Source organism: Thamnophis sirtalis, unplaced genomic scaffold (assembly GCF_051295495.1).
Source record: "Thamnophis sirtalis isolate CommonGarterSnake01/CBP01778 unplaced genomic scaffold, rThaSir2_p1.2 scaffold_2, whole genome shotgun sequence".
Lineage (NCBI taxonomy): Eukaryota > Metazoa > Chordata > Lepidosauria > Squamata > Natricidae > Thamnophis > Thamnophis sirtalis.
Genome location: NW_028261382.1, coordinates 591,037 through 604,123, shown reverse-complemented (window position 1 = coordinate 604,123; position 13,087 = coordinate 591,037). Strand labels below are relative to the sequence as shown.

Below are 13,087 nucleotides of genomic sequence, written 5' to 3'. Positions count from 1 at the left end.
GAGCAGACGCTCAGCGGCCACGAAGAAATTCAGGAGGAACAAACCGTCTTTGGGGACAAACTGGGAACCGGGATAAATCTTTCCATCTCGGGGGTGGAGCCTATGAACCACGTCCCTTCCGTGACGCCGAGAGGGTGAGGCAGATTGTGCCGCAGGAGGGCAGAAGTGGCCCTTCAGGGGCACCCAGGACGGCCGCAAAGCAAAGCAGAGACCCCCGCTGGGCTTTACCTGGCGATCCATTTCGTGCAGCCGGTACTCGATGGCTCTTTCCACGTACTCCTTCCGGTTGGAGAAAGTGAGGGGGATGCTGTTCCCACCGGGGATGATGGGCACCATTTTGCCATCGGCACTCTGGCCAATAAAGGAATCTAGAGGAATCATCTAGCAGGAAGGAAATCAAGCCACGTCCTTTGGTTGCACTCTGCAAAGCAGTGCTGCCTTTCACACAGACGGATCCCTCCAACCCCCTCCCTCCCCAACCCCTAGGAAAAGCCCCTTCTGGAGACCCCCCCCTCCCATGCCCCTCCCCCCCAAGGAGTTCAACTGGCAAGAGCCGCAGGCCAATCTTGCTCTGTCGTCAGGAAAGCCATGGCCGTAGCTGGGCCCGGGCGTGGCCAGCCGCCTGGGGGCTCCCCTCACCTCGTGGAAGTTCTCCTCGGTGATGCCGCTGTCTTCAATGTGAAGAATGCTATTCAGCGTCTGCACGTAGAGCAGGTCCACCTCCTCCAGGTCCTCCAGGGCCAGCGGGATGCAGCAGAGCTGCTTCCAGGCCAGCGGGGCCAGGTGGAGGTCCAGGGGCTTCTTGGTGCGGATGGCCACGCCCATCAGGATGCCCAGGAACTTGAACTGCATCAGGTGCTCCTCCAGGCAGGCCGAGGGGTTCAAGAGAAGCCTGGCAAGATGCAAGGCTGCCATTGGCCCAGACCAGATCCCCGGGGGCAGCACCCAGTTCTGTGACCAGGGAGAAGCTCCCAGTGCACAGAGCCAAGGAAGAGCCAGGAGACGGACTGGATGCCAACGGCTGGGCCCCTTTCCCCCCCCCTGGGCAGCTGGCGGGAAGACAGAAAGGTGGGGAGGGGGAGGGGCTGGTGGCAAATGGCTGGGGACCAACCTGTCCACTCCTGGCCCACTTTCCAAAGGAACAAACTCCAAAACAGGCTCCCTAAGTCCCCTTCTTGCCTGGTCAGAAGGTCAGAAGGCCCCCCTCCCCCCCGGTGTCTTTCAGAGGGCAGCCGGCTAACTTACCGGTCCCTGTTGTAGCCGACTTCGGCCGTTGCGTTTGGGGAAGGAATCAGCAGGTCTACAATCCCGGTTTCAAGTTCCTTACGAATGAACGGGGAAAAGGGGTTTCTGAATGATTAAATGGCTCCCAAAAGCAAGTCCAGCAACAGCGAGAAGACGCAGAGCAGCCCCCGCGAACTCTCCCCCCCCCTCCAGTCTCCCAACGCTCAAACGGCCTTTAGGGACCCGGCATGTGGCGGTAAAAAGCTGGGAAAACCTTAGCAAGTTGGCTTTGCTGACTGCCGGCTGCCCGGATGCTGGGCTGCTCTGGGTGGACGTCCCATCAGTGTTGGGGAAGCACACCAGGCGCCCTGGGGGCAGCTTCAGAGCTGGCTCAAGTACCGGCCGCTGGCATTGCTCTGTGTGCTTTGGTCCCGGCCCAGAACGATATGTTTACGTGCTCTGCCTACTCCAGAGTTTTAATTGGGGAGAGCAAAGATGTGGCCCCTCCCCTCCACTTTGGCCAGGAAGAGGAGGAGGAGGAGGAGGAGGGAAGTGCTGGCTATCTAGCTGGGTCCTCATTCCCTTTTCAGGGGCCGGGCCTGAAAGGGAAGCGATGCCAGCTGGCATCCTGGAATCCTGCCGCACCTGGCACATCTCTGTGATGGTGTCGTCGAAGACGCCCCCGGCATCGTCAGCGCCTTCGCCCACCAGCTTCACCTTCCAGGCCCGAGAGGGCAGCCGAAGATCGGAGGCGTTCAGCTTGACCACCTGCCTGGCGATCTGTACCAGGATGGGCTTGCACTTCCGGCCCCTTGGGAAGAGAGGGGGGAGGGGTCAGCCACCCAAGCGTGCCCGGCCACACCCACGGCGGTTGCACATCCCTCCCGGGGCCGGAAGGCTGACCTGGTGGAGATCCTCTTGACCGTGATCTGGGGGCCGTAGTTCTTCCCCTGGACCATCGTCTTCCCAATGGAACGCACCATGGGCAGCGTGTAGACACGGGGCGCCAGCAGGGGCCTCAGCTGCCCTTGGACGATCCCCCAAGTGCCGGCGTTGTAGTGGGATGTGCTGCTCTGTAACCGGAGGGAGACCGAGAGCTCTACCCGAGACGGAGCCCCCAGACGGAGGGCAAGAGGGGAGGGGCTCTGAACGGGGGCCACCGCGGCAAGGCTGGGCTCAAAGGTCAGCCTTTCCCCCCACCCGGCCAGGGGCAGAAAAGGAGTGGGCTCCTCTGCCACTTCAGAAAGCGACCCCTTTTCTTCCCTCAAGGGCCAGACTGACCTCCCTCCCTCCCCTCGGCCCCTCCCCCCTCCTGGGTCCGGCCCTTCCAAATGGCTGGAGGTCCTGTGCCCACCCTCCCTTCCTCAGCACCTCTGGAGGGCAATCTGGGTGCGGCTCCTTGCCCAGGGGAGCTGCCAAAGCCTTGCCCCCCTCCCTTGAGGCTGTCAAATCCCTGAGCAGGTTTCCTGGGAGGGGGTGTGCATAGGGGGCTTGGGGGGAGGGCAGAGGCAGGGGCCTCACCTGATTGTTGGGACTGAGGTTCAGCAACCTCCAGGAGGAGTACATGAGGTCGGAGAAGTGGTAGAGGAGCCGGAGCCTGGCCCGGACGGTGTGGATGCTCACTTCCTTCAGGGCCCCGTACTGGGGAGGAATGGCGTCCGGCAAGCCCAGCTGCAACGGCACCGACACCCCTACAGAGGGAAAGAGGCCGTCAGCCCCAGATCCTCTCGCAACGGCCGCCGAAAGGTCCATGGCAGGAGGGGAGGGGCACCATCCTCCGCCCACAGCCCCCTCCCCACCAGAAAAGCCTCTGCTCTTGGAGGGGGAGCGGGAGCTGCTTCAAGGCAGATGGGAACTGGCGTGTGGCCCCTCCCCTCTCGAGGGGCCCCAGGAGTGAGGCCGGCCCAATGTGTGTCCTGGTGGATGGACTGGCTGAAGAGCGCAGCCCCCCCTTCCCCGCCGGCCCTTGTACCTGGCGCTCGCGGGGGGACGGGCGGGGCGGTCCATGCAGCGCTGTGACATCGCCCAGCGGAGATCTGCCGGATGTTCTTCCCTTGCAGCCCGGTGACCAGGGTGGGTTCCCGGATGTGGTTGGTGTGGCCCAACCCCAACTAGATTCGGAGAAGGAAACGCTCAGCCAGAGCGGCCTCAACGGGGCACCTGGCCAGACTCTGACACGACCCTTCCCCGCCTCCCCCCTCGCGTCTCCCGGGCCCACCTGGCCTTCCGAGTTGCTGCCCCAGGCGTAGACGTCTCCGGCAGAGGAGAGCGCCAGGGTGTGCTCTGCTCCCACAGCCACGTCCTCCACGAAGACCCCCGAGAGGGCCGGGACCTGCTGGGGCCGGTTGTGGTTTCGGGCTCGTCCTTCCGGCAGGCCAATCAGCCGGTCTGGAATAAAGGAGAGCCCTGAGGGAGCCGCAGGAAGCCCCCAGGACCGGCTCCGGCCTGCCTCTTGCCAGGTCTCCTCCCGCCCCCCCCCCGAAGGCCGAGCGCTGGCGGCACTTTGCCTGGACTCACCTTGCCCAAAAGTGTAGATGTGCCCGTCCTTCGTCAAAGCCACGGAAAACTGGGTGCCACAGGCAACCTTCTTGATTCCTATGCCACAAAGGATGTCTACTTTCTGCGAGAGAGAGAGAGACAGAAAAAGGGAAAGCCTTAAGGAAAAATGACAGAAGAACGGATAGCATGAGAGAGAGAGGAGGAGGGAGGGAGGGACATTTTCATTTCTATTCAGGAGGGGATGCAGCGTGATTTGCACATAGATAATAGAAAACGTTGGCAGAGACTCCGTGTTTGCTGCAATACAACAACATCCTCTCCCCAGCCCCCCCCCCCTGAACTAATCCTCCTTTCAGCTCTTATGACAGCCAGCAAGGGGGGGGGAGACTTTGAAGCCCCCCCCCCTTAGGATCCCACCCCGGGGACAGACTCTCTTGGGGAAGCCCATTTCTGAGCAAACCTGCCAGGTGACTGAGGGGGGTGGGAGGGGGGGCTGATGCGGGGGGGGGGGCTCACCTGCGGGGAGGACTTGGCTGTTGAGTTTCCCAGGCCCAGCTTCCCGTAGTCTCCGTCCCCAAAAGCCCAAACCATGGAACCGTCGGTAGATACGACGATGGTGTGATTGAGTCCACAGGCCACCTGACGTTAAGAGAGAGCGGAGCGTCTGCTGAAGAGCCTCCCGGAGCCCAGGACTCGCTCGCCAGCTGCGGGGCTAAAACCCTGGAGGCAGCTCCAGCTTTCCCTACGAGGTTTCTAACCTCTCCAATCTGGTAGCCCTCCAGCGCCGTCACCCTCTCCGGAAGCTTCTTGTTGGAGGTGTTGCCCAAGCCCAGCCGTCCGTAGTCGCCGTTCCCGAAAGTGAAGAGTTTGCCGTCTGCCGTCACCACGGCCGAATGCTTAAAGCCACAGGACATCTGGAGAAAAGGGCCCCCCCTCATCAGTGGGGCTTCTGGGAGACACTTGGGAGTTTCTTCAAGCCAGCTACAATTCTGGACTTTTCATGCCCTGAATTCAGAGCCAAGAGCCCCCAATTCTTGCCCGAACCGTTGAGTCGATGTACCTGCACGACTTCCTCTCCTTGCAAAGCTTCTATCTGCCTTGGCCGGCGCTGCCGGTCGCTGTTTCCGTGCCCCAGTTTGCCATAATCTCCGTCTCCCCAGCTGAAAACTTCCCCGCTCTCCGTCAAAGCCATGGAATGTCCATCGGAACCGCAAGACGTCACCAGCTGGGTGACCACAAAACCTTCACGTAAGCGGAAGAGCCAACGTTAATAATTCCCTCCACTGCTCCCGCTCCCCCGTGGCCCAAACACTCCCGGATCCTTCCCCTGGAAATCCCGAGGCCCTGCGGGGGCCCCCTTCTGGGTTCCTCTGCAGCTGGACCAGGCCACCCTCTGCCACCTGGCGAGGGCTGTGGCAGATGCCAACCTTAGCCAGGCCCTGCTTGCCCAGCGGTGGTTGGCCGCAGGCTCTGCCAGGGAGGAGCCTAGAAGGGACTCCGGGAACTTATTTCCGGACTGTTCCCGATGGTGCCATGTTGGGGCTGCCCCCCCTCTGGGCTCTGGAAACAATCCGGAGCCCAGTTTGCGGGATGGAGCCCTTCATGAGGTCACTTGGTCGAATACACGACGCTGGCCAAATCCTCAGTGCCGAAATATTCAAGCTACCCTGCAAAGCTGAAATGACGGTGAGCACGTGGAGATCGTCGGAATTTCCTTGTCCCAGCCGGCCGTAGCTGCCTTCTCCGCAGGCCAAAACTGTACCGTTCGCTTGGATGACAAATGTGCAGTTTTGGCCACAAATGACCTGGGGAAATTAAAAGAAAACTCGTTTCTTAAGGCAGCAAAAATCTGCATCCGAATAAAGGCAAAGCCCCCCCCCCCTCTCTCCCTCTCTCTCTGTGCACAGGATCCCCTCTGGGGCCTCACACCTGCGGGAGTCCCCCTGCCTCGTCTGTCCCTGCTCTGCTCTCTCCGGGGGAGCCTCAGGATGGGTCTCGCGGGGGAGGGGGGGTCTGAAAACTCCCGACGGTTACCTGTTGCGCTTGTGAGAAGGAGGCGGCCAAGACGGGCACCAGGACGTTCCTCCCGGCCTCTGCCAGCTGCCCATGCCTTCCGGCTCCCCAGAGGCACACATCACACTTCCCGCCAAGGTGCCAGTCCTAAGGGGCAACAGAGGCTATTAGATGTGGGGGGCCCTTTGGGGCTCTTCCCAACCCATCACCCACGGCACTAACCTCCGGGCGCGAGGTTGCCCAGGACATGATCTGCTCATCCAGGCTGTTCATCCATTTTCCGTTGTCCTGCAAAGAAGACACTTCTTGCCTTACGGTCAAGCCGGGCCCTGAGGCCGCCCCCTCCTCTCTCGGCCCTCTCTGTGCCTGCTTAGTGGAAAGGATGCCCTGACTTTGCCCAGAGCCGCTTGTGCAATTGTGACACCCCAAACTCTAGTTCCACGCAAGGCAAGGAGCTGCCCCTGCAAACTCTGGAGCCCCCCCCCCCCCCTGTGCCCCCCACGGTTACCATGAGGAGGGCCAGCTCTTCTTCCGGCACCGGTTCCAGGTCTGGGACCGTGAAGGACTCTGGGAAGGTGTCTCCCTTGGCCAGAGCCTCCGCAGCCTTGACTGTGGTGGAGAAGCACTCCAGCCAGGCCCACTCGGTGGGGTTCCAGGCCGAGGGGTCCGGGAGGCAAGCCTGGTGATGGGGAGGGACGGGTGGGCTGCACAAGAGCCGGTCCAGGCGCAGCCCCACCGCCAGGGAAGCCAAGCACTGCATGTAGGGGCTGTGAACCAGCTGGTCTCCACAAACCACGTAGGGCTAAGAGGGAGAGGAAGAGGAAGAGGGTTACCCCCCAATGTTGTCCCTTCTGACCCTTCACTTCATTAACTGTACGAAGTCCAAGAGAACCGGCTTCCCTCAGCAAAACAGAGCCAGGATTACAGTCTCCAACGCTCCTTCAAAAGGAAACTGCGACAGCCAAGAGCCGTGTAAAAGGCGGCCAAAACAGTGAGGATCTAAGCCACATAATCCAGCACACCCCTCTGACCCTCTCGGGGGCCCCTGGAGGCCTCAACCCTGGAGCCCAGAACTAGGCTGGGCAGACCAAGTTCACTCTTTCCCCAATGGCCTCCCCGCCCCCTCCCTCACCCCCCAGGCCTTCCCACCTTCTCGTAGGTGTACTGTTCCTGCAGCATGATGGGCAGCCGTTCCAAGAAAGCCCTCATGCACGGGGCCATGTTTAAGCCGAAAATGCCCTGCTGTTTCAAAGCGCTCCTACAAGTGGCTAAGACGTGGTTGGAGGAGACCCATTCCGAAGTGCAGCTCACCACCAGGACATCCTATCAAGAGAGGAGGAGACCATCGCGCCTGTCCAGATACCACGGCAACCACAATCGACCGCCCGTCGTGTGGCCTGGCGGCAGGTGAGACCAGAGCCCCACCGTGAGGGAGGGGGGGGCAGTGAGGGCTTTGCTCGGAGACGATACCTTGGATCTACTGGAACAAGCAGCAACTCCAACCTCAGGGATCCAGACCACGGTCTGAATGGCTCCAGAACCGATCACCACACTCTGCAGGACGGACCCATCCTAAGCAGGAAGAAGCGGGAAAACAAGGACAGAAGCCCAGGTATTTGTGTCTGTAGGGCCAAAAAGGTATCGACAGCAAGAACAGCGTCCTTGATGTGGGCTCTGCCCAACTCCCCAACCCAGGTGGTACACACCCATCAGTCAATCAATTGTCTACGACTATTTGCCCTGCAAACTTGTGTTATTTTTAGCCACTGAAGGGGGGGGGGGGCTGCTTACCCGCAGAGACCAGAGGTTGATCAGCCCCCCGAGGCCCCCCGAGACCAAGGTGAGTCCGTCAGAGCTGAAAGTCAAAGTCCGCACAGGTGTGATGTGTCCTTTTAGCTGATAAATACACTTGGTTTCTGCTACTTTCCGGAAGGCGTCCTGGGAAGGAAGGGAGAGAAATAATCCCAGAGCTTTTCGTGCTGAAGAACTGAAACGCAGAGGCCTCTTTACGTAGGCCAAAGACTTTCGGACACGGCCATTTGTCCAGCTAATGTGATTCAGCTTCCTCCACTTCTGCAGGGGGGGGTCAGTGTCCCTCACCCTCCCGAGCGTGGGGTGCTACAAGGAGCCTCTCCACGCAGCGGAGGAAGCTCCGCCAGTGCCGAGCGCAGAGGCCGCTTATTTCAAAAGCTGCCTCGGCTCCTCTCTGCCTTCCGCCCTGCACCCACTCGTGGTCGTCGTCCTCACCTTCCCGCCGAGGTCTTCGTCCCACCACTCTTCGGAGCAGCCCAGGCTCAACTGCAGGAAGGCCCGCTCGTCCTGGGGAACTGTCCAAACACAAACCAAGCCGTTCTGGCACCCGCTAAAGAGAAGTGAAGAGGAGGAGAAGCTGCCATGAAGAGCCGCCGTCCCGCACCCGGCTGAGCGGGGCTTGTAGGCGCTTGCGAGTCACACGGCAGCCGATGGAAATGCGGGCGGGAGGGAGCGGAAAGGGAACCCCGGAGCCCAGAAAGGTCAGACTGGTTTTTATTTACAGCTAGCAAAAAATCTGAAAACACCAAATCCGACAATCTCCATCATGTGAGCGGGAGACGCGGCAACCAATTTGGACTGCCAAGCGCCCAAATTGTGACCGTGTGATGGCAGGGGCAGCGCGAGGGTGGTAGCTTCTGAGGATAGGTCAGAAGTCCCTTCTTCCGTCCTACCTTTGAGCTGTCTTTAAATGAACGGTTGTAGGTTGAGGACTACCCGTACAGAATGAATCCTCTTTTGACTACGGCCAGATGCCATTTTAAAATTTTAGAAACCCGTCAGTACCCCCCAGCCCAAATCTTCTGTCCATGCCAGGCAGGTGCCACCAGGGGCATCGAATCTTCCAACTCACGTGGCCAGCAGCAGCTGCGGCTTGGGGCCTTTCCCTAGGAGGCTGCACCAGACCAGGGCGTTCACCACGGACTGGTGGGAGAGGCTGCACAAGTGCCGCCAGCAGCTCCCCGAGGAGCCCCAGAGCTTGACCGACTCCTCCTTCGCGCAGGTCATGAGGATCTTCCCCGTGGGGTCCCACTTCATGCTGACCAGGGTGTCCTGGAGGAGGGAGGAGCACAAAGGACCCCCATTCGGCCATTCGGTTCCCTTTAAGCACAAGACGGAAGGCCCCCTCCCCAGCTGGCACCCGCCCTCTTCTTCTTCCTGCCCTCCTGGATCTCAGGCCCTTCAGCCAGGCCGGAGCAAGCGGGCTCTGCGGTACCTTGTGTGCGTCCACCAGGACAATCCCTCCGCTCTCCCGGGCTTCTCGCGTGCCTATCAAGAGCTTCCCGTCCACGTAGCCGACGGCAAAAGGGGTCTCCTCACTGAACCAGGCGAGGCAGGTCACTGACACTGGAGGCCAGCAGAAAGAGACGGCTGAGTCCCCCAAAGCCTTTTCAGCGCAGAAAACACTGGGGAAACGACAACATCTCCCCCCTCCCCCCTTCACAGTCCAAAGGCCTGCAGCCCCCCCTGATGGGGCCGGTGCCTACCGTCCTTCCTGTAGCAATGTTCCAGTTCAATCCTGCGCATGGTGGACACGTCCAGAACCTCAATCAGTCCCAGAGAGCCGTCCATCCGCCCCACCAGCAGGAATTCCGGCGCATCTCCGGTCCAGGCTGCAGAGAGGCTTTCTCCGGGCCAGGCGAGGGCAGAGACCCAGTGGGGCTGGATGTCCAGGAGCCCCTTTCCTCCTGGGAACAACACAGGTGGGGGCTTCAAGGACCACCACTCCCCTCACCCCGAAGGGCAGTGGCTCCGAGAGCCATTTCTAGGGGGCCTTTGCTGCCAGATTCCGCTGGCGCCCTGGGCAGCTGGAGTTTAGGGCGCTGCCTGGGAAAGCCATGGCAACAGACGGGCCAGCCCACTGATAACAACCAGCAGAAGAGGAGGGGGCCGAAGGGCCAGAGCGGCTGCTGGTGCTTGACCAAATGGAAGGGCTGCACTGCAGGTGATGGGAGCTTCCCCCTCCCTTCCCCCCATTTCCCTGCCTGTCGCCTGGAAGCTCTGAAGAGGCAGACCCTGCGCTTCCCCCAATGGGTTTCGTTCTGGCCAAGAGACAAACCCAAAGAGAGGATTGGGGGGACGGAACTCCCCATTATTATCGGGCAGGACAAAGGTTGGGATATTTCATTTCACAAAATAAAAACGCCCGTCACAAACTTAATTCTGCTTAGTTTCGCCCCGCTAAAAACGGCTGCTGTTCGTACCGTTGACCTGCCAGATGTTCACCATCTTCTCCAGGGCTCCCGCCAGGTACTTGCCACTCACACTCCAGCAGGCGAGAGAGAAGCCGGGGTCACCAGGAGACCCCAAATTTTCTTCTGCATCTCCTTCGCTGCAAGACAAGGCGGAAACCGTCTCCCCCTCCTCTCTGTAGGCCAAGCAGTGAAACGCCCTCCCTCCCGCAGCCCAAGTTCCCCGGAGGCCAAAACTTCCGCGCGGCTCCTTCTCTTTGCCCCCCTGACCCACCGAGAGGAACCCAAAACTCAGCCCCAAAAGGGCCAACTTGCCCGCTGGCTCTGTGGCTCCAAGGGAGCCGTCGCTCCTTCCAGCCCCGGATTCCCCCACCGAGCCCCCTTTCGCTCGGCCCAACGGAAATGGCCGCCCAGCCACCTACAGTTTGCTGAAGACGCAGGTCTGCTGCAGGGAGTACTGCTTCTTGGTGACGTTCCACACGCGGATGGTTCCGTCGCTGCCGCTGGTGGCCAGGAGGCCCTTCTTGTTGCACCAAATGCAGGTCATGACCTGTTCGAAGGGAAGGCGGGGGCCAACATGGAAGGGGGGCCGGAATCGTCCCATCCAGCCGCTCCTGGAGAGCCCAGGTGGAAATCCGGCCAGATTTGAAAACCAGAGCAGGAGATTGGAGAGAGACCTCGGTCCTTTTGGGCCCCACCACATCCAGGTTTGAGCCAAATCCAGGGCTGGGAATTTATGGAGATGGAAAAGACGCACACACCACGCCCGCAGCTGCAGAAGGCTGCCTGGGGGTCAGCTGAGATGGGTGTCTGGAGAGACCCAAGGCCCTCTGGAGATGCCACGCGTGTGTGTATGTGTGTGTGTGGGGACATTACCCTGTTCTGATGAGCCTCCAGCTTGATGGAGGAGCACTTGCGCAGGTCCCCTCCCACGTCGGCCAGGGTCTGCGGGCTGCCCTGATTGTCACGGTCGTGAGCGGCGAGGGTGCGCACCAGCTGCTGAGCGGCCCATTGCCGGTGCTGTGAGGACAGCCGGGAGGAGAGGCAGCAGGCGGCCAGGGCGTTGGCCAGCTCCAGGGGCCCTAGGGCAGGAGGAGGGGAGCAAGGCTGGTCATTCAGAGGGCCCACAGGGGCCCCAGGCCAGGGGAGGGAGCAGGACAAGAGGGCTGTGCAGCCTCCCCCCTCCCCCGCACCCGAGGCAACCACCTTTCTTCTCCATTTCTGCTTTATCGTAGCTGGGCCTGAGTTTGGCCCCCTTGTCGGCCAGGAGGGCCACCAGGGCCTGGGTCACCACGAAGTTGGGGGAGGTGATCAGTTTGTTCTCCTCGGCTATTCCGCGCAGAAAGCTGGGCAAGAACTTGCGTTGCACGGGGTCGTCCACTGTCGTTAAGTTGACCCCGGTAGCTGCTGAAATCAAGTTCTAAAAGAAGGAATTAAAAAGCAACCATCAATTCTGACTTTTTCAAACACAAGAGGCTCCTTCGCATCACGCTGAGTTTTCCAACAAGACGTTAAAGCAGATCCAGCATTACGTTGAAAGCAAAATTCGGCTCACGAGTCCATTCTTATTACGCATGAAAGGAACTCAGAAAACAAGGAAAGGGAGCTGCTTTCGAAGAGACTGGATTTTTTCTCATCGCTCCCATCTTCAGGTATAATAGATTTCAGAGATTAAAGGCATAATCGAATCCGGTGATTCAAATAAATTTACTCAGATTAAAATGATGCTAAACAAAACAAACTACGTTCCCGTATTAAGCAATTCGTGATGGTGTCAAGCTTTTCCTTCTTCAGGGCCTCTCCAGGTGGAAGGCTGCCTGAGGGCTGAATCTGTCGGGCTGAGAAAGGCTGCTGAAGCCGCTGGTTGCTTCCTCCCTTTTCCTTCCGGAAACCACTTCCTCTTCCCTCACTTACCGACCGTCCCCCAAGCGCTGCCTGCGCCAAAGGCCCCCTTCCCCTCCGGCCTGGCCCAGCCAAGAGACTCCCGGGGTCTTTAGCTCCGAATGCGGAGTGTCCTGTCCCCCCCCCCCCCGCGAGCGAAAGGAGAGGCTGGGCAGCGGAAGCACAGCCAGCCCCCTCACCTGAGTGCACAGCTGGACCAGGAGCTTGGCAGCCCCGGGGGTGTTGGAGGCCAGGCAGCCGACGGCTGTGCTCAGGTAGGCCAGGCAGGAGATGGGCTTGGTCATCTGGCTCTGGATGCCTCGCGGCCTCTCGGAAGGGCCCAGCCCGGAGCAGGAGCCCGTGGAGAGGCCGGCCCTCCCGGCTGCGGCCAGGCACATCAGGCGGACCAAGGTGCGGATGTCCGTCAAGCCCAGGGACTCCAGCCCTGCCGCCAGGCTGCAGCTGGAGCCGCTGCAAAGGGCAGGAAAAGTCAGAGCCTCCTTTGGGAAGGCCAGGCAAAGCCTCCCTCGCTCAGCCCTTCGCCCCCCCCCCTCCTGTGCCCCCCCCTCCCAGCCCAGCGGAGTCTCCTCACCTGACCGAGAGCAGGGAGAGCGCTCGCATGACCATCGTCCGGGCCAGGAGCACCTGGGCTGCTGCCGTCACCCGCCTCAAGGCCATGATGCGGTCGTGGGGATTCAGCAAAGCGGCCGCCTGCTCCCCCAGAGTCATCCTGCCCGAAGAGCTTTTCTCCACGGAGCCTTGGCAGCCTGCCGAGAGGCAAAGGGAGGCCGGGTCAGCAGAGGAAGAGAGCCCACGGCTGCCTTGGAGGCCCCCTGGGGAAAGGCCCAAGGTGGGACCAGGTGCCCTCAAGGCTTTGCAGCCAATGCTGGGCCCCTCTGGCCGCCTCCTCTCCCGGCCCTGCTCTGTGGCACGAAACCTGTGTGGCTGCGGTGGATTCATTCCCTGAATCCCTTCCCTGGTTCCATTCCTGGCAGCTGGGCGTGAGGGGAGAGAGGCTCGGGGTCCAATCCAGGGGGCTCTCCCTGCTGCCCCCTGCCTTTTCTGTCGCTCTTCCCAGGGAACTGTGGGCTAAAGGCCTCTATTTCCGCGCCCGTCCAAATCCTTGGCTTCCCTGACCTGCCAATCCTCCCCAGGCTTTGATCATCCTGAGGAAAAAGGGCCGGGGGGGCCCTTTCCAGCTTTCCACGAGGTCTCCACGCCCACAGGGACCGCCTCTGCTTCCTGCC

General features: G+C 60.8%; 1 protein-coding gene across 1 annotated transcript in view; it reads right to left on the bottom strand.

The window, feature by feature from the left end:
• The window catches only part of HERC1 (HECT and RLD domain containing E3 ubiquitin protein ligase family member 1), a 50,926-nt gene that overhangs the window by 1,506 nt on the left and 36,333 nt on the right, over positions 1 to 13,087 (bottom strand). The window contains exons 48-76 of the mRNA XM_087703927.1: positions 12,433 to 12,607; positions 12,041 to 12,311; positions 11,166 to 11,379; positions 10,836 to 11,041; positions 10,382 to 10,509; positions 9,972 to 10,099; positions 9,255 to 9,455; positions 8,984 to 9,114; positions 8,621 to 8,820; positions 7,984 to 8,098; positions 7,528 to 7,674; positions 7,207 to 7,308; positions 6,886 to 7,059; positions 6,245 to 6,538; positions 5,959 to 6,024; positions 5,758 to 5,883; positions 5,390 to 5,528; positions 4,784 to 4,965; positions 4,482 to 4,637; positions 4,240 to 4,362; positions 3,742 to 3,844; positions 3,443 to 3,612; positions 3,197 to 3,335; positions 2,746 to 2,915; positions 2,128 to 2,297; positions 1,870 to 2,035; positions 1,246 to 1,322; positions 640 to 892; positions 229 to 381 (exon numbers count right to left, since the gene is read on the bottom strand). Of these exons, the coding sequence (XP_087560053.1) occupies positions 229 to 381; positions 640 to 892; positions 1,246 to 1,322; positions 1,870 to 2,035; positions 2,128 to 2,297; positions 2,746 to 2,915; positions 3,197 to 3,335; positions 3,443 to 3,612; positions 3,742 to 3,844; positions 4,240 to 4,362; positions 4,482 to 4,637; positions 4,784 to 4,965; positions 5,390 to 5,528; positions 5,758 to 5,883; positions 5,959 to 6,024; positions 6,245 to 6,538; positions 6,886 to 7,059; positions 7,207 to 7,308; positions 7,528 to 7,674; positions 7,984 to 8,098; positions 8,621 to 8,820; positions 8,984 to 9,114; positions 9,255 to 9,455; positions 9,972 to 10,099; positions 10,382 to 10,509; positions 10,836 to 11,041; positions 11,166 to 11,379; positions 12,041 to 12,311; positions 12,433 to 12,607 (4,679 nt within the window). The remainder of the gene's footprint in view (positions 1 to 228; positions 382 to 639; positions 893 to 1,245; positions 1,323 to 1,869; positions 2,036 to 2,127; positions 2,298 to 2,745; positions 2,916 to 3,196; positions 3,336 to 3,442; positions 3,613 to 3,741; positions 3,845 to 4,239; positions 4,363 to 4,481; positions 4,638 to 4,783; positions 4,966 to 5,389; positions 5,529 to 5,757; positions 5,884 to 5,958; positions 6,025 to 6,244; positions 6,539 to 6,885; positions 7,060 to 7,206; positions 7,309 to 7,527; positions 7,675 to 7,983; positions 8,099 to 8,620; positions 8,821 to 8,983; positions 9,115 to 9,254; positions 9,456 to 9,971; positions 10,100 to 10,381; positions 10,510 to 10,835; positions 11,042 to 11,165; positions 11,380 to 12,040; positions 12,312 to 12,432; positions 12,608 to 13,087) is intronic.